The sequence below is a fragment of the Megalops cyprinoides genome, chromosome 2 (genome assembly GCF_013368585.1).
Source record: "Megalops cyprinoides isolate fMegCyp1 chromosome 2, fMegCyp1.pri, whole genome shotgun sequence".
Classification (NCBI taxonomy): Eukaryota; Metazoa; Chordata; class Actinopteri; order Elopiformes; family Megalopidae; genus Megalops; species Megalops cyprinoides.
The window spans coordinates 18,225,284-18,245,438 of NC_050584.1; the positions used below are offsets into that span (position 1 = coordinate 18,225,284).

Sequence of the window (20,155 nt, forward strand, 5' to 3'; positions counted from 1 at the left end):
CTGGCAATGTGTTTTAAATTAAATGAGAGTACAGAATAGCCATCTTAGCAAATTACCAACAGCGAGAAAACGAAATCTCTTTATGGTTATCATTGGGTCAACAAAGTAAAAAATGATGTCAACTAACGAAGGTTGCCTTGCCCTGAATAATCACTAGAACACATTTCCCCACTTCCAGTTCATTTTACACGTTTCCACATTTAGCTAACCCTCCCAATTTCCCATAACATTTGATGAACTCGAAATAGAGGTGTTGATTTTCTCAATACAAGTCTTCTATATGATGTAATGACTGAGTAACTACAATAAAATAATACGATGATAAGCATATGACATTTTTATAATGTGGACCGAACGTCATCAAAGCAGCACTAAAAGATAGTAAATTTCGCGTGTGCAGACTGGGAAATGTGCATGACTAGCCTGCAAAAAATATAGTTATTTATTAATCTCATTATAAATGTATGACTAAAAGTTTACCTGTCTTTTATAAATAGAAAACACGCTCCATTTTATACCCAGCAAATAGTCTTTTCATACTGGTACAGATTACCGTTACCTCTGGCTGATGAACACTGATACTGTGGGAAGACAAGCGATAAACCTGATTATGTAGACCAACAAGATCACCACAGCCTATACAACATAGCGGTGCAAGCACTGTGGCAAAGACAATGAAAAGCCGTCTGTTTGCGCTAATCATTTCCATCCCTCAGGATCAACAAAAATAATCAACAATAAAAGCAACGTACTCACCAATTGTAAAGTGCATAGAAAGATCAGAGTACATCGTCCGGTGCAACAACCCATTTTTTCGTTTACAACTGAAAAAGCAAGCTTTCAAAGAAAGAATAGTCCACAGCCGGGCTGATGAGGGCAGCTCAAGTGGTCCGATCTCCAAATGTTAGAAAACAGGACTCAAAAAGACGAACGTTCTCGGTACCCCATGCATATAACGGCGCGCGAAATTCAGAAGTTAAAATATATCTTAATATGTTTCTTTAGGAACACAGGACCGAATCACCCGTCTTTCCGCGTGCATGTCGGTAAGAAGATATTGAGACTATGAGGATTCTTGTTAAACCCCAGGCGCAACGTGAGTTGCCCCCCGCTTCAAGCTCAATTGTGCTTTTTAGGTTAATGGGTAGCTTGTCTCCGCAGTGAAACTTGAATGGCCTTGATGTTCTGAGGAGCGCTCCTGACGCTAGGTGGGAGTGACTGTTACCCTGAAACACAAGCGATACAATCGAAGGAGATGTGGGATGAGTCCTTTGGCCCCATGTAGCTAATTAAATCCCGCGTACTTTATCTTGGATACAATGTGTTACTGTGCAGTGCCTGCTGTGCGAGTTTTTGAGCCTGATTGTGGCTTGGTTTTGTGCCATTTCACGTTTATGTCATTCAGCTTGTAGTTTTCTTCGATATTCTGCTATTGAGCCTTTCAAAGGAACTGCTCTGTATTTCTATTGTTTCAAACTAATGCCCTTAAGTAACTGTAAAAATATTTTTATGTCTTGATCAAATTGTTACTGACATGTCTTTGAGACCAAAAGGAAATTAGTTGCCTCGGATTCAGCAAAATGATTAGTCCAATTATTGTTGTCAGATTTTTTTTCTGATATGGTACTTTATTGTGATGACCTTGTGTGATGAGATGACCCTCCAGGTAGCCTATTAAAGAAACAGTGGAACTGAATGGACTAGAAGCAAATTGCTATTTGGACAAAATGAAAAGAATGTTCTTCATTTCCTGAAAAATGTCTGATATCATAGTAAACGTACAAGCTCTGTCTAAGTGTCCAAGAGGAACTGAAGATAGCTGTACTTAGTACCAAAATACAGCTTCCTTATCAAGAGCCTTAGTGTACCTTAAGCACTTCTTAACTGATCCTGGTTTGTGGTCCATTTGAATCACAACCGTGCACTGACATATTGTATGGAATGAAGATTTTTTATTTAGTATGTCATAATTTACATCATAAAGCATCACCACTTCCAGGTAATACTAATACTGCTTATTGTAATAAAATACTATGAACAATATGGTATGTGGATGAGAATCTTATGAACTGATATTTGTAATTGCAAATATGCAGTATACAACGGGACGATTTGCAACCTACAAAGTAACTGGCTTCATCCGGGGATGTACTTGTGTATTTCCAGGGGAAATGATGAGAAATAATTGAGGAAATGTCACACTAGCTTAAAGAAGATGCACAACTTCCCCCTGACTATTTAGCTTGAGCCAAAAACTTTTATGAAAACTGACAGAATGGAACATTGATAGTGGACTAATAAAGCACAGTTTAGGGCCAGTTTCTACCATTATTTTTATTCATAAATCGCCCTCTTGTGGTAATAGTGACAACATAGAACATGAACCATCCATATTACTATCACTGTAAATATTATTGGTAGTATGTCATTTATTTTATTTACGATGCATGAGTCAATTATGAAAACAACAAATGCATGATAGCCCAAAATCTAATTTTTAGACACACACTTGAATACAGACTGAGAACAAAGAGGAGCACAAATATAATAAAACAACTCTGAAAACCTACAATAGTTCTTCAACCCACAAAAAAACGTAATGCGGTCAATTTCTTTTGATTGGATAATCGATCTCAAAAGAGTATAAGAACGCAAAGACGTCAGACTGACAAGATTGCCACACAGGCACATCTTACTACAGCTTTTGCCACAGTGCAAATGACCTCCTGATGGGTTTGTGAGTCGTGGGCAAAATGGTATGGTGCAATAATCTGACAACACAAAAGTCCAGAAAACCCCTCTTCTAATCATGAACATAACATCTGTGAATTGGTCACTGCACACTGTAAACTACAAACATCATTCTGATTAATCATTTCTCTAGTCTCAGTTTCCCTATATACCTTTATACCAACATATTTGTTTCTTTGTCCTTCATTGGTAAAATAGGTAAATTATCAATTGAATCCCCAAAATTAAGTGAAATGTTAAATTACAGTAGAATATGTTAAGATACTTGTAAATTCATCTACAATTTTATACAACTTCGTTTATGCAATATTTATTCCTTGCTTCCTCATTTGACCTCATTTCTGTTTGTGTTCATTTGCAAAATCAAGGAGATTTCACAAGGTGATGATTAAAGCTTCAGTTGCCCCCTGCTGGTGAAAGGGACAACATGAAAATGTAACAAAAATAATATGAATGAATAAATCAATAAATGTCTATGGCAGCCATTAAAAAATGACAATTTTTCAAACCTATGTAGTAAACACTGTACAATCAAACATATAGAAAAACACACACACAAAACCATACCTTCTAAAAGTCATTTTAAAATCACTAAAATTGCTAGAGATTCATATATACACACTTGTCTAGACATACAATGTTTTACAGTATAAAGTCATTTGTGCTTCAAGGAGACAGAAACATAAGCTGTCCCAGTACATAACATATGACATACCAAACACAGTGGCTTCTAACCGGGCAGGTTTAGCCATGTACAGACTCTCCCGGCATGTTCTTCCCTACCTTCCAACCTGCTTTAACCCATTTGTTCTCAATTTTTTCTCAGACATACAAACTGTATTCCATTTTTCATGTATTCCTTTTAAATAAACAATATCTATTTTAAAACAGACAAGTTTGTGAAAAGTGTGTTTTACTGTCCGGTTTCAAAGCTTTTGATAAAATAACATGAATATAACCTATGAACACCATATGAACACTTGTGTATTATAGTAATTATGTACTATAGAAAACATTGAGGAAGATGTGAAAAAAAAACATCAGATAAATGTTGTCTTATCATGAGCTTATTTTGTGACTCTTGCCTTTTTTAAACTTTTACGTTCATGTTCTTAGTAACAAAACATAAGATCCATGTTTATTTCCCTATTTAACATATGATTTAAACATAACACATAGGTACACTAAGGAAAACATTCAGAAAAGTGCATCAAAAGAAACATTTTTATGTTTATGTTACTCGGTTAATTCTAACTGCTTCAGAGTCATTTTCTGACCTCCCTAAAAGTACTTTATGTTATATTGTATATTTACATTCTTCATTGATAACAAAAGTAGCTATGTAGCGTTTATACATCAGAGAGAAAGGTGCATTTAAGTAAAATTTATCTTCTTCATTCATCTGTTTCGTGGTTTAAATAAAGGCAAATCTTTAATTGTGAGGGTAAGACTCTTTAGATTCCATGTAACCTCTAACTTCAGCATTGAACCACAATTGTACCATGTTTTGTGCCACAAACATGAAAATGCAACAGTGATGTGTCATTGATTACTTTCATTTTTTTCACTCCTCAAGAAATCTTTTGAAACACTCAATGTACAGCGCCTTTTTACACTTATTGCATGGTGATCAAACGCACAACATTTCAAAAATCGATTGCCTGAGTAAATAGCCAGTGTGAAGTGTTGTCAAACAGTGCTGAATCCAACACTGCCTTTGTTAGTGCTGATCTTCTTCTTCTTCCATGTCCTCTAGTCTGCATATAAGGGCCACCACCACTTAATTGTGATTCAGTAAAACAAAGGAGAAGATGCATCCTGGTTGTGAGATTTGGTCATGATGCTTGTCCTTACTCCATCATTTGACAGATACTTCAGAACACTTGGCTTCCACATTCATTGCCATGGTGACAATGCTGTTGTCCTTCAACCTCAAAGTTTGAAAAGGACATCAAACAGATGATTTGGTCTTCATGTCCCAGAGCTTCTAGGGCATTGATACTTCTGGTCATCTCTTCCAGAAGCATCAATGAGGTAACCAGGTTGCCATGCATGAATCTGCAACCCTGAGGCACCTCTGTCTGCTCAGCAAGACCTAGAATAGCACTGGATACCTGATCATATGTATGTGTTTCACCATATGGTTGCACGTGGTATGTATACCCTGTTGAAGAGGCAAGACTCCAAAGTTTAAATCCATAACGGGTTGTTTAACCCTGAATGAACTGCTTCAATCCATGCCACCCATTATGCAGGATCATGCTTTCATCAACTGATAACCAATAAGGTTTTTCAGGACTTGAGTTTCACAAAGATTGACCTGACCTTGTGAAACGGGTCTCTAGTGGCCTTTGAATTGGCAACTGGATGGACTGACTCCATTATCTTGTCAAAGCGGTTTCTGTGCATGGCAGCATATATGCTGACATTAAGAACATCTCTTTCTAATGACCATAACATGTGCCTTCCTGGAACAATGCTGTATCCTAAGGTAAGAAGAACCCCATTGAATGTTAGGAGCTCATCCATTTGCAGATTAAGTTTCTTGCCCTTAGTCTGCGTTGATTAGAGATTTGACATTTCAATCATAACGTCTCTCAGTGATGGGGGATAGAGCAACAAGACATCCACAGGGCCAGGGTTCATTTTGTAGAAGCATTGTGCAGGAGTTGATTCAGAGATTACATGTTCTGGTATATTGCTTGGTGCTGGTGTTCTTGATATATTGAAGACATGGTCCCTATTTATGATATTCTGTAACAGCTCTCTTTTTTGTGTTGAAGGTTGTTTATTTACAGGTACTATACAGAACTGGTTATGATGAGTTAATTGAAGTATTGGGATCAGCTGGAGTTGATTTTCGGGTGGAGCCTCTGGTTTTCATCCCACTGGGTTTAGAGACCTGTGGTGTAGATAGCATTGAAAGGGGGTGGGCTCTTCAGTTCTTTTTCTTGTTGAGCCTATGGTGTTTGGTTTGTCATTATTGGGTGCAGCATCAGTGATCTGTGGTATTGACCATGCCAAATACTCCAGCATTTGAACTTAGGGGTTGGGCTGGCAAAAGATCGGTGTCCCATGCATCAGGCAAATCAGACCCATTACTGTCACGGTCATTTGTCCCAAGTTATAAATATTACTTACTGATTTTTGAAAAGTTTATTATTTATATTATTATTATTATTAATATATTATATTCATTGTACAACCCAAATGTCTCTGGTCCTACAAATTTCAACGAATCAAGTTCCAAAGTTTCCAATGAATGGAATGGGAAAGGACAAATGCACATTTATACTAAATGGTTAATGTGTTTTCATGCATCTATATGGAATACAAGCATACATTTAATAAATAGATAAATATATGTTAAATTGCAAACAGTAATTAGTAATTAAAAATGAAGAGGCTGGACAGGAGTGTTTCTCAGATACTAATCTCCACAATGTTGCTCTTTGAATGGCACTGAAACACCTGTATTCCTGATTCATTCATCCACTCTAGTGCAGCTTCCCCCACAGTTTTTAATGTCATCTTAAGAAACGTACATGATGAAATGTAATAAATCCTGCTTCAGAGATCTTATTTCTTGAAAAAAGTCAATTACATATACCATTTTAAGTATTGTTGTCTCTAACACCCCCCCCCCCCCCGCAAAATCTCCCTATATATCCATGTCTTCCACACCTGTCTCAGATAGTTTTCACGTATTATGAGGCCGTAAATGTGCAGTGAATTCCTCTAGCTCCCCCACGTGTCTATTGGTTAACTGCTGATTTCAAAAAGGGGCGGGGTGGGGGCGTTGGCATTTACAGTGTTTGTATGAACAAAAAAAGTAATCAACTGCCTAAAACCTCACCGTTATAGCTGTTTAAGGGCAGTTCAATTACAGATACATGAACAATGAACCCCATGTCAAGGGTCAAGGGAGAGGACAGCTGTTGTTGAGAGCACCGTGTGTTATGCGTTATGAACTCTATATGGACTTCTGGTGAATCTTACTGGATTATAGTTTGAGGTCACTTTTAATACTGTTTACGTGCGTAGAGCATCGATATCCGCTGAACATTCAGCTGCGTTTTTTCACCCTCTTATACGGTTGTAATATACTGAAGATGGGGTTTTCTAAATGCTCTTTACATAAAAAGACAATGTTAAATATGAAGTAAAATATTTTATTTATACGTTACGTAATAATTTCCAGTACGTGTTAAAACACGTACGTATTGATTATATGACGCATTATTAAACATTTACAGTTCATACAAAACGTACATATCATTCGATTGATCTGCACATCCAGGTTTATGCATGGCAGCGTGAGAGTGCGTGTATTGTCCTTGCCATTAATTATGTTACCAGGAACACAGGCTATTAGACATCGTGTTCAACCAGTGTTGTAATTATAATTAACGTTGCTTTACTGCTTTGTCAAGCAACGAACGTATTTTTTCTCATTCGCAGTGCTGCACTCGGCTACAAAGAAAACTCAAACAATCATTCCGATAACGCCATACTTACGTAACCACTTTATACTGGTAAAATATCAAAAGCCCTTGATCAAGTTCTCGCGATGAATGATATCTTCCATTTTGCCACGTTCCCGTGCTGGCAAAATAGAACTTTGAGGGCGGTGCTAACCTGAGGGTATCCACACGATTGAATAAGGCAACCACCTCTACACGGTGATTGGATTCAATTATCATTTTCTCCGCCTATATTTTCGTCCTAATTTTCGGACTGGAGGAATTTAGAATCACTCAAAAGTAAACGCGTTGCAATGGGGTTTGGTTTATGAGGGCATTGGGATTTGATTTCTCTGGGATTCCTCAGTGTTAGAATTGAAGAATAGCTCGAGAAATTCAGTTTCCGATATTAACTTCTGAGTCGATCTCACATATTTCTAACGGCCATGGCTCAGAAGAAGAACACAAGAGCTACGAAAAAAGGTAGGTTGCCATCTACCTTTAATATGCACCCTGTGAAGCACTCAACCTTTGATACCAGTGCAGAAGGCCTGTGAAAGTTTATCAGCCTTAACTGTTTATCTTTTTTTCGAGACATTCTTGCAGATTATAAATTGATGCACAAATGCATCAAACATAAGCGTCCCACAAAGTGCATCCTTTGCAATGACTAATACTGTAAAAAAAAATCAACCCTCGGCGTTGCAAACTACCAACATTGTCAACGATATTGCTGTGTCGTTGCTACATTTTAGCATTACATTTAAAATGACGCGGCTACAGAAAATATTGTAGCTATTAGTGATTGTTCAGCTATCAAAACTTACTGTGTTTCAGATAAACACATTTCGGTTGTAATATGTTTCGGTAGACTTTGATTGCCACCATCTTAACGCAGCGATTTTACTGGGCGCTTCCTGGTGAATCCAAAACCTGGTTCCAGAAAGTGAAGGAACGAGGGATCATTTCATAGCCTATGAACTGGAAGCAGCGCCATGGATTTTTGCAACAGTAATGTTACGATCGATTTAGCCCCGCCTGTGGAATCACTTTCCGAGGAAACCACGACTTCCAGACTACAAATGAAGTCGGGCAGTGTTATGGGTTCTTTTCATTGCACCACTTGCGGGAATAATTATGTCCAGCATGGTTAAGACCAAAGCGAAGAACACGATTTGCTATTTTCTCAGTGCTCACGTGTCAAAAAGCAGAGCGTGTGGGAGGGGTTACACGTGGCCATTGTGGTCGTTGTTTCAGAGCAGGATTACGCTGGCGTTTACTGGTTTCTCGTGTATCGTTTTCCAAAGATTTCAAGCTTGACGATACAGCGTTAGACCCCAAAGATGCCAACAGCACGCCATCGTACCAATTCAACCTCTTCAAAGTTCTGTTAACCGTTTCCATTTTCTTTAAAGAATTGTATTGTTATGTAAGGAGAACATGAGGTTGTCGTGTACCCAAGTGAATTGTGCTGACTTGGCGTGGGATTCTTGGAAAATATCCCTAGCATTTAAAATCAGTATTCCAATTTAGTATCTGAACGTAATCGAAAACGTGCGTTAATAAAGTTTGAATGAATACGACGCGTAACTTAATATCTTTGCCTACACAGCCGCTCTACAACGCCCCAAGTATAAATGGATAACATTGTAAAGAACTGTAACCTATGTAAGTCGCTTTGGATAAAAGCGTCTGCCAAATGAATAAATGTAAACGCAAATGTAAGTAGTACTGCACTTCAAACACTTGTTTTACTGTAATAGCTGCAGATGTTAACAATTCCATTAAACTTTAGAAACGAAGGAACCAGGACAGTTGCATGTTACATTACCTACCAACACATTTAACGAAGGTTCGTTAAATGGTATGTGCTACTACAGCCAGGCTCCAAAGCAGTTGCTCCATGGAACATGTTTCTGTTCATACTTTGTCAGTTGTTTTATTTTTGAATGTAAGTTATTCCTTTCAGCACACATCCTCTCACTGTTGTTCACCACTGGCTGAAGACAAAGGTAGCTGGTAAAGGACAGTAACAATTTTCTGTGACTTGTGTGTGGATAAGGGGTGTTTTCACAGTCCTAAAACTATACTCAGAATGATCCTGCATGGTGTGTGGTGCTCTATGACATACTGTACGGAGCTTTCTGTGGTTGCCCTGAAGCAAAGTTTTTTTTGTTTTGTTTTGTTTTTCAAAAGATTCAGAAGCTTGCCTCTAATTGAACTTGACATATATGCATGTTCTCATGTCATACACGTGTCATACATGTTCTCTGAGAGTGGGTTAACCCATAAGCTTTTGCTCTAATTTGCAGAGACTTTTTGCTGTATATGAAATGTTTCTTCTCCTGCATCAGTGAGGTTTGCTGTCAGTACTTCTAGGAGCATGCAGTGTTTTGCATCTTCTATCCTATTTCATTGAGCCATGGAATTGTGAAAATTCAGTAGGTCAAGACATATATGTGTTCCTCAAAATATTTCCTTGGGACAAAGTATGTAAATATTGAAAGGTATTAAGATACAAAGATGAAATGTTTTCTTCATGCATCAGTTTTAGTCATGCCTTTGTAGCTCTGGCTGATATGATTACCATGCTTCCTGGTAGCAGTAAGTACTCTTATTTGTATTAACACAAAACATTTACTGTGGAGGTTTATTAAATACTCTGATATATACTTCAGGATACAGCAAACTCAACTTGGAACATACCTTGCTCTCATGTATATGCTATGTATACTCTGTATTCTACCCAGGGAGGGGGTGTTTGAAAATTCCCTCTTTGGATGTGCTACCCAATTCTGTATGTGATGTAGGCTCCTTAAAGCCACTTGCTGTGACCAAATCTGTAGAAGAGTCAGAAGGAATTTCGGCCTCTTCTGCAGTAGTTCCATAGTTGTGACAAAGGATGACATTTTTTGCTACCTTTGCTGGAAACATGGAAACAAATGGGACTTGTAAGATGAATGATTTTAAATCTTTCAAGCCATATTGCGCATTTCCCTTTTGTGAGAAGCAGCTAAAACGTTTGGTGCTGGCCTTGTTGTTTGAAAATAACTTGCTGCTTGAAAATTGAAAGGTGACAGGAAATTTTTTTAACATAATTTTAAAAATACTTTTGATATCTGAAAAATGTCCGTTAACAGGATACTTATTGACATTAATAATACAACTTCATACGTGTCATCTGCTTCATTATTGTGGAGATTACAGAAACAAACTTTTTTTTTAAATTAAAATAGCAATCTGAGGAACACATATCTACTTTGGCAGTGAGAGCTAATTAGCTCTCAAACAGTCATTTTGAGTGAAAAAGATGAGGCTGAATTTTTTTTTTTTTTTACTTAATCAAAATACTTCTTTAATTTCCCTGCATACTTTAAATAATCCTCATGCCATGTAAAAAGCAGAGGTGGCGTTGAGCACTTGAAATATTTAGGCAATTTAGTTTTACTGTGTTTAAAATGCTTGTGCTTACTTTACCCTTATGCTTTGTTTTAAGATCGTCATAAAGACGTAAAGAATTAGTTTATGTGAAAACGTGTGGACTGAAAAGACCTTAACTATCTAATCTAATGGACTAGCAGCAGCATGATTGGTAGAGGACAATATTGACTGCTCACAGCTTCTGAGTCACTCTCTGACAGCATTTGCATTTTGTGCATCGTGTGCATTTTATTTTGGATCTCAAAGACAGTCTGATTTCTTCTCTTGGCAGGCCATTGTGGTGAAGCCAGTCTGGGGGGAAACACTGGTGGCCATCAACATCTCTGTGCAGCTTGTTTAATTGTAATGCATCAAGAAAATTGTCAACACTGTGTACTCTGCATAAAGGAGTCATTTAAAAGGCCATCGTAACTCCGGCCAATGACAAAACCTGTCATGAACGAGGCTGGTTGGGCGTGGATGCAGCGCATGAGTGTAGCGTAAAAATGTGAATGTTACTATAGAGGAGGGCTGTCTGGTTTTGGAAGTCTGTAAAAGTCAATGTGGCTGTAATTATATATTTTACTTGTGCAATCTGCCAGAAACCTAGACCACTGGATAGCTGTATCACCAAGAATAACAACCACTGACAACAGGCAGCAATGATTATTTCTGGGTCAGTCAGTTACATCTAATTGGTCTCCAGCAGCAGGGTTTACCAATCTGGGGTCTTCAGGATGCCTTGATTAGATCACATGAGTACATGTTCAGTGTGAAAATTGAAACAGTCCATTTTGCACGCTATATGAAAACGAGAAAAAAAAAAAAGTGTGAAAATGGGCTAGCTGGTGTGACAGTTTTCCCCTGGGTTTTAGTCTTTATTCCCATTCACACACTACACCTCACAGTGATACCATTGCCCACAAATGACGTGTAACCAGAGTTGCTTGCATGTCGTTTTCACTTCTTCGGGAGTGTGTTCATGTCCCTCCTTAGAGAGGTTTACGTCACCCTCAGCATTACGGAGGCAAAAATAGCGGGCATAGCCAGGGCTGGTTTCCCTTACCTAGCTGTGAAGTGGTGTGATATATCACTTCCCTTGCATTATCTGTCAGTTTGAAGATTTTTTGTAGGGGTTTTTGTGTTACATTTCATAGATTTAATTTTGTTTAAAAGCAGTTGTTCTCTCTTTGCTAACTGTCCAAATGCGTGAAAAGCATGTAAATTGATAATCACCACTTGCTAGTGCTTTTAGGACATGTTGTTTTCTGAGTTCTTCTCCTTTAGTTGCTTGTTGTCAAGTGAGTTCTCTCTACTATTCTTGAATATGAAAGAGCTCCTCTTGTTGTCTTCCATCACCCAGAAGAGCTAAAACTTTCTTTGAGCCCCACTCAGTCAAGTCTTATTACTCTTCACAGAAATGGGAAATTTACAAGGACATTTACATGAAACTTGACTAAAGTTTGTATCTGCTGAGCAGCAGAAAGGCTATTTAGAATGGCAGCATGCCTACAGAGCACAATAGGGAAAATATCCACAGACAGCAAGATAAGCTATTCAGAGCTGTCCATGTATGGGTAGAAAAAATGTTGGCGACAGCAGCAGTGTAATCTGAGAGTTTGCGAGGATTTATGAACGTTGCAGTTAAGTGAAAGCGCACTTCGGCGCAGAGCTCGTCTGAGCTAACACGGCGAAGCGTGCCTTTTGAAAAAATTCAAGGAAATAACAAGGCTGCTTTTGTCTCCTCATCATTACCATCAGTGGGGAGATCGAAGGAGGTTGTTTTTACACGGGCTGTCCTATCAGGTACCAGGACCTTGGAGTGTCACAGAGCGAGAGCGCCTTTTCCATATGAGTGCCTAAATTTGTTTGGCCAGTTTGGAGGACTGCTCTAAAAATACTCTGCGCGACGAGCTGGGTCCTATATCGAGTTCTAGCTGAGTTAGCTGTGAAAAGTCTTGGGCAGCTGCTGCGCACCAGGCTTTTGGGCAGGAACAGCGGGAATCTACTGCGTTTTTTTTTTTTCTTTTTCTGTGGTGGGTCTTGGACAATCTGCATGGATGGGGGAGCCTAATGCAGAAGTGAATAACGTGGTCGACGAATCAGGTAGGGCTGCGGGACCGGCGGAGACATACAGCCAAGGAGAGAAAGCCGTTTCCAGGCTGTCCGAGTGAACCTTTTCCCCCCTGCAGTGAAATGATTTATACTTTTTGCCTGTGTTGGAAGATGTGTGTGAATGTGTTGTGTGTGTGTGTGTGTGTGTGTGTGTGTGTGTGTGCAGTAATGTTTGTGTCTGTGCAATGGAATGGTGACTGGAGAATCACAGGGCAGGTGAAATAACCATTTTCTGTTCCTACAAATATGGAAGAATTATACTTCAAAGTATGGAATAGAAAGCACAAATATCTTCCCAGTTGAGCACAAGTTTCAGCAAGTGACTTGAAACACTATGATTGATTGGACCTTGGGGGCTGAAGTGTCAAAGTTGCATTACTCTTGTTACAGCTAGTATTATTAGGGAAGAATCAGCTGTTCTGATTTTACAATAAATTTATTGCATGATTCAGTCGTTCTTTGACTGGGGCCCCTTTGGGGTCCAACTTGACATTGGCAAGACTGTGTGCTGTGTATGTCCTGTGTGTGCGATTGCTTCTCCAGGAATGTTGCACTGAATTTGTGTGGAGCAAGGACAAGCACCTGTTCTTTGTCCCCTCTCTTTTCCTGGGTCTGTTCAGTCAGATCTACACACATTTAGAACTGCACGAATAATAGCTTGGCTTTCCTGAATGTTTCACTGGAGCTCTTGAAAATGGGTCATGTTTGTTTCCATCTATGGCAAGAATGTTAGTGCTGTAACAGGGCTGGAAATGAACTGTTCATTTGAGGGCAGCAGAGAATTATATGGAAGTTAAACTCCCTTTGGTGTCCCGTGGTTCTTGTAAGTCAAAGAAAAGTATCGTTTTTTTTTCCCCCATTTGTTTTTGGTGCCACTTTTTGCTTGCCCCACTTTCCAGAAATTGCCATGGGCCGTTCTTGTCAAAGAATTGAAATTGAGTAAGAAGGAATTTTGAGGTCCCTGTGTATCTGCCCCTTGGTTATAGACAGAGGTCACGCTTTGTAGAAAATGAAATTCTAAACTATAAATGCAATACTTGATTACTTTGTAGCCTGGTGAAAAATTTGTCATTTTGTGAACTGATTAGAAGCAGCAGGTATAATCTAAAGCAGTTTGCAGTGAGTGTATCTGAATGTGCAGCAAGTGCCGAGTGATCGGTTGCAAAGACATTTCGTCAAACCAGTTTGCACTTGCAAAGTCTGGCATCTCAGTTTTTGAATATTCAGTGTGGTCCTTTCTCTTTGTTTTAGTGTTTAGGACAAAAACAACATTGCCACAAAAATGTGTGCAAACAGTTAATGCTTATATTTCAGTTGTGGCACCAGGTCATTTTTGACATAAACCTCCCACCTGTTTTACATGTGCTCCGTTCATTTATGTGAAGATAAAACCAGAAAACAGTTTTCACATCAGTAATCCCTGTAGAGGGTACTGCTACCCATGTAGCTACTTATTATGTGACGTCAAAGACCAAAGAGAGGATTATGCTCTCTAGGTCTAATTGCCTAATTGTGTGGCACAGTTAAAGAAATGTGCATCATCTAATGTAGATTGGCTGTTTGCATTCTAGAATAAGCATTCTTATGCCATTCTTAAATAGCCATTGTCAAAATTCTTAAATTTTGACAATGGCACTTTTAACGTTGTTAAAAGTACCATTGTCAAATTTTTTTTCAGACTTTTTAGATCTCATTTTCAACTGTACTTTTTTTTTGAGTGGGTGTTTTTCCAGTATGTAAATTGTTGCTTAATACTGGTACTTTGGAATGAAATTACCGGTCCTCTCATAGACCAGTTCTAATTGACTCAGCATACAAGAAATGCTGAAGCATAACAGAACATTGCCATGGATGCTCATGATATGTTTGCAGAAGGTCTCTTTTGCAGCCAGCTATTTCCTGAAGCATAAAAACACAAAAAGTTGTCAAAACAAAGGTATTGATTACCTCTGCATTTTGCAATTTGTCTCACCTAGAGTTGCTCTCGTGTACAAAGACACACTGCCACATGTGGACAGTCCAACAGCAGGCAACACATCTGCCTTTGTCATTAGCCTAGGCCCAATTTATCAAACAAGCAAGTTCGCTGTTACAGCAAGACCAGCCCCTGTCATTGAGCCTGTCTTTGCCTGTGTCAGTTGTTTGACGCCGCATTTGAAGACAGGTCTACCGAACTGTTCCACTGCATGGCTGTGTATGTAAAATGTAGATGGCATGTGTCCAGCTGCAGAGCTGTATGCCAGGTTAGGGAAGAGGATAAAGGAAGAAGACTGCACGCGTGTGCTTGTTCCCGGGCAGCATATTTTTAGCGGTCTTGTTGCAATTCGGATCAGAGATTATATTGTGCTCGTTTAGGTTCCAGTGTGGAGTCTCATTTTGTCCATTACAGACACTGTAATCATTCCCCCATCAGTGTGTATGAATAAATAAACGGCTTCCTTGTGAGGCTCTTCAGAACACTGTTTGATGTTCAGTCCTCTTGATATCTGAAAGTCATTGTCAATCAATCTGTTGCTGACTCACTGCCTCCAGGCTAGTTTCATGCATCATTTGTTCATATCTGCAGAGGCTTACCTTTCACTATTTGCCTGTTTTCCACAGCTTACTGTGTCGCAATAAAAAATATGCATGGCTTCCTGTGTTGGAGCTGAGTCATAGGCTGAAGAATAAGATTTTTATCAACAGAGATTAAAAAAGGGCTGTCATGCTTCAGTGGACTGAATAAAATGAGGAAAATTAACAAAAAACCACAAAAGGCTAAGGATAACACATTTGGTTGATTTCCATGCAAGCTATATTATGTGTATTTTATATATGTATTAATACCTGCTTTGTCTAAAATATCTATTGGCATCTTAAGACAGTGCTACCAACCATTTAGCCATTTAGCAATACACCTCACTTTCTGAATTAAACAAAAATCATAGATCCTGCTGTTGCTTTTATTATTCCTCTTATAGTTCTTCCTCTCCTTTTGTAGAGGCAAAGCCACAGTCGGCGAGTAAGAATGGAAAGAAGGCAGAAGGGGGCCAGGGAAACTCATTTTTCACCTGGTTCATGGTGCTGGCTCTGCTGGGTGTCTGGACATCTGTGGCTGTGGTATGGTTTGACCTGGTAGACTATGACGACGTACTTGGTAAGTTCTTTTCACCCCTAGTCCAGTTTTCTACCCATCTCCTTTAATTCAGTCATGTTTGTCTCTGGATTATAATTAACCAACACAAGTGATGTTTAACTTCCATGCAGGCATACACAGCAGACCTAAGATATATTGTGCAGGCCAAAGAAAAGCTAATGGAGAGCTAGAAATAAGATATACATCCTTGTAATCCATCTCTAACAATTTTCATCTTCGGTGTTTGAATCTTTATTTCATTTTAATTCTTGTGCATGTGATGATACAGCTAAACATATTCTTGATCTAGAAATTTTAATGTAGTGTGACTTTTAATTAGCACTAATAATGTCTTCATAATCCTGATCTCCTGATGTTTAATCGTATCTGATTTTCATCTTTATCTTGTCTTAATCTTGCATGCAGCCAGGGCAAAGGAGTTCCGTTATAACATTTCAGAGGTATTACAAGGTATGGTCTGGGTCAACACTCTCCTTTACTGAATACATTAACAGTCACGACAGTCATTTCCGCCAGTAACGAGCTAAACCCTGTTTTTAGATTAATAATCCACTACATAATAGAGAAGACTAATAATCATGACTATAATGAGTCAGGAAAAAAATGTTTTATGTCATGATGGTTAATTAGTCTTGCATTTTCTCTTCCATACTGATACTTACTGTCACTTTGTTTTGCATAAGAACCCCTGAAAACTGTTATTGTTACAATTTAAACAAGTTCCTGTAAATGGCCCAGCTTCACTAATCACCAAATTTGATTTCTAAGTAATTACATGTACAATTACATGGTCCCTGGGTTAAATGTGTGCTTGTTTTTTTTTTTTTTTTTAACTCAAGAGCAATTTAATGAAACACATGAACAGTTAGAGTTTAAGGGTTTTTCAAGACTATTAATAACGCTGGGACGAATCCAAGAACAAGGTCACTATGGGAAGTCAAACTATAGTCGCTTCAATGCACATCTCAAAATAACCAAACGAGTAAAGTCCTTGAAAGCTCACTCTAGTTACAGTACTCCACAGTATAGTAATCCAGTGCTTCATTACAATAAATGTCAAAGGATTCTAATGTAAGTCATGTATTAGAATAGACTATGAAGGTGGCCCCCAGTTTCTTGGTCTTATTAGGATTTTTGTTCAGTCTCCATTAGAGAGAAAAAAAACTTTTTTGTCATATCTAAAGACATGACAGTATATTGATTTTGGGAAAGCAATTAGTAGGACTTAATGACTATTGCTGTACCCTCAGAAGTACATTTTGCTATGCTCTTTTATTGAAGGAACCCAGACTCTGTCTCTGGAGAGCAAAGTTTCCCAGCTCAGCACTCACTTGGTACAGGGTCTTCCTTTGGGTGGGTGACATCTTTAACGTCCTTTCCTCTCTTAGGAAAATTGGGAGCCTATGATGCTGATGGTGATGGTGACTTTGATGTGGAGGATGCTAAAGTACTGCTAGGCAAGTCCATTCATTTACATTTTTGTGTGTGGTTTGAAATGGTTTTGTAAAACAAGTTTGGCATTTTTTTTGCATGACTGACTTCAGGTTACTTTTGGTCTTACAAGAGCCCCAAACTTAAAATGGCTGTTTATTCTTTTGAATTGATGTGCATGCGTACATCAAATCAATCCTGAAGGTCTAGGCAATTTGTATATAAGAATGGAGTACTGCAAATGCATGGATTTATGAAGGTCACACTGAGATAAAACATCTAATATAGTGTTGCACTTAATCAAAGCTGTTCATATTCACTTAGCATGAGCACATGTTTACAGTGTGCCCAAATGGCAAATCAGTGCAGTATACTAATTTAATGCTATTGCTTGCCCCAAAGAGTTTTGCATTAAATAAATAATTTGAAACGCAAATTACAAATGACGTAAGAGTATAACATCATAATACAGCAGTATAATATTCTAAAACAAGGACTCCTAAAACTGTAAAACTCAGTGGTGTGTAGCTGCCAGTCATTGTGGTCAGTGAATAGACTGGATAGGCCAGTAGTGCAAGCATTAATCCAGTGCAATAGTGTAGCTTTAGGCTGTATTGTGTATGGCCCAGTTAGTCTCCTATTGCACCCCTCTCTGAAGTGCTTTTGCTGTGCTCTGACATTCCTTTCTTGGTACCTTTTTAATTCTGCCTCTCTGTTGGTGTTGAGGGGTCCCTCAACTTCTTTAACTTCCTTGACTACAGCCAAGGAAGCAACTACTAGTTGTCCTATCAACTTCACCTGGCTTAACGTTTCGAGTTTTCCTGCTCTCCTGCATTACTACTCCTCTTTCTTTCTCTCTCTCTCTCCCTTCTCCTTGTTTTTTCCCCTGTCTGTGTAGGCCTGTCCAAAGATGGCAGTAATGAAAATTCAGATTCCCTTGAGGAAGTCCTTGATATTTTAGCTGAGGAGGGCTCTGATTGGTTTTACGGATTCCTCACATTTCTCTATGACATAATAACTCCGTTCGAGAAACTGGAAGAAGAAGAGAGTGAAGCGGCAGAGGATGTTGCTGGTACGTCACAGAACGAAGGGGTTCAGGGTGTAATTTTAGACTTGCAAAATCAATAGCGATATCCTCCCCACTCAAGCTGATAGCCCAACAGCAACACTAAAGAAGACATGTTAACTAGTTGCTCTCACTGTCAGCTCGTCTTCAAGAGAAAAAAAAAGAATTTGAAGAAAATAATTTCAGCAATGTTGCCAATCCTGTCAAGGACTTGAAGGGGATGTCTGAAAAGAGAGAACCCCTCCAAACCTGAGAAGATTTCCTGTGGTGGAAGTTGCCATTGGGAATATTAAACACTTTACACTTTGGTGTACAGTCATTTATGTACTTACAGCTTTCCTCCAGTGTGCAGTTGTTTGCACAAGCTACCCCAGCACCCACTAATATAGGACTGCTATGGTATAAGCATATGCAATTAATTGATGCTCCTGGATGTTATCTGTGATACTTCTTGCCACCATTCTAACCATGCTGCATGTTATATTACACTATTGACAGCAGCACATTGTGCAGCAGATGTATTATAAGAAATGTTTTTTCCCCTCTCTTGTAACCATTTTAACAGGTTTGAGGTTGTTTAGGTACCAGTAATTTCAGTACTTTTTATGTAGCCATATTTGTGTTCATTATACAGTCTGGAAAGTACACTACCTTCTTGGTATTCGTCCTCTCCCAGCCATGTCTTATTAATGTCTAGTATCCATTTTAAATGTAGATTGTGTCTAATTCATTGCTAAAGTAAATGTCATCCATTATTCTCAAGTATCTTTTCAGGTTATTTATAGATGTTAATGAGCATGTCAGGTCGCAACAGGCTTTTTTTTTTTAGTCATTTCCCTTTCAAACATGTAGAATATATAGTGAAGTGTTGTGTTTTTCAATTTGGCGTTCCTGATGCAAGGGTATTGAAGGCCAGTTCACAGTATGGTATTCTCCCACGATCATTTGAACTGTAATATTATATTCTCTAGTAGTCAGGGGAGTTCTGGAAGGACACACAGTAACTGGCCCTCTGTCTCGGGCTTTACTGTATTTAAATGTGTATCTGCATGGGAAGATCAGCGCTGTACAGTGGGGTAGTGAGTCCTGCTGTTGTTCAGATGAGTTACAGGTGCATGGAAAGGTTCAAGAGGGAGATTAGACTGGTGCATGTAGCTGTGGACAAGCATGCATGAATTGCAGTTCAACTTCACTAATGCTCCCAACATACAACATAAGCCTGAATTTCCATTTCGCTATATAATGTAGAAAAGAGCACTGCTTTACTAATAATGGCTATTAATATAAAATATTAAAAATTAGTTGCCTAGACATGCAACTAATCTATTTTTTGTCTCTGAAAGTGTCATTTTCCTTGGTACTGCGGAGGATATGGCATTGCTCATATTCTAATGGATTTAAAATAAAAAATAAAATTGCCAATGAACTTAGCCTGAACCCCAGATTTCTGTAATGGCCACCAACATTGGCTCATAGCCATATGAACATCAGTACTGGGAAAAACTGGCTGGCAGCCACCAGGTTCCCATTAAGTGCCACTATCATTCAGACTCAAACTCCATTTCTTGACAATAATAAAGTAAGTGGGGAGTATTTTATCTGATAACTGAGATGTTTTCAGATTCTATAGCAGTGATTGAAAGACCAGTTTTATTTGTAGAGGGGGGAGAGAAAGTGGCGCGCTCCTGACTAGTTGGTAATGTGTGCCTCAGCCGCCTTTGTCCAGCTAAGCTCACAATAGCTGCTTTATCAAGCTAATAGAGAGGGATGTTT

The 20,155-nt window shown here is 38.7% G+C and overlaps 2 protein-coding genes across 13 annotated transcripts in view; one reads left to right on the plus strand and one right to left on the minus strand.

Annotated features, from left to right (window-relative positions):
• The window catches only part of LOC118772971 (sodium/potassium-transporting ATPase subunit beta-1-interacting protein 3), an 82,266-nt gene extending 81,015 nt beyond the window's left edge, over window positions 1–1,251 (minus strand). For all 4 annotated transcript variants that reach the window (XM_036521679.1, XM_036521678.1, XM_036521677.1 and 1 more), the window contains exon 1: window positions 757–1,251. In XM_036521679.1, the coding sequence (XP_036377572.1) occupies window positions 757–810 (54 nt within the window). In that variant the 5' untranslated portion in view covers window positions 811–1,251. The remainder of the gene's footprint in view (window positions 1–756) is intronic.
• A 6,157-nt stretch (window positions 1,252–7,408) lies between these two features.
• Window positions 7,409–20,155, plus strand: part of unm_hu7910 (un-named hu7910) — a 58,260-nt gene continuing 45,513 nt past the window's right edge. For 7 of the 9 annotated variants that reach the window (XM_036516894.1, XM_036516878.1, XM_036516867.1 and 4 more), the window contains exons 1-4: window positions 12,504–12,740; window positions 15,730–15,885; window positions 16,291–16,335; window positions 17,274–17,342. In XM_036516894.1, the coding sequence (XP_036372787.1) occupies window positions 12,695–12,740; window positions 15,730–15,885; window positions 16,291–16,335; window positions 17,274–17,342 (316 nt within the window). In that variant the 5' untranslated portion in view covers window positions 12,504–12,694. Of the gene's footprint in view, window positions 7,698–12,503; window positions 12,741–15,729; window positions 15,886–16,290; window positions 16,336–17,273; window positions 17,343–20,155 lie in introns of those variants that run through there. The other 2 variants (XM_036516886.1, XM_036516913.1) reach the window with 2 other exon arrangements.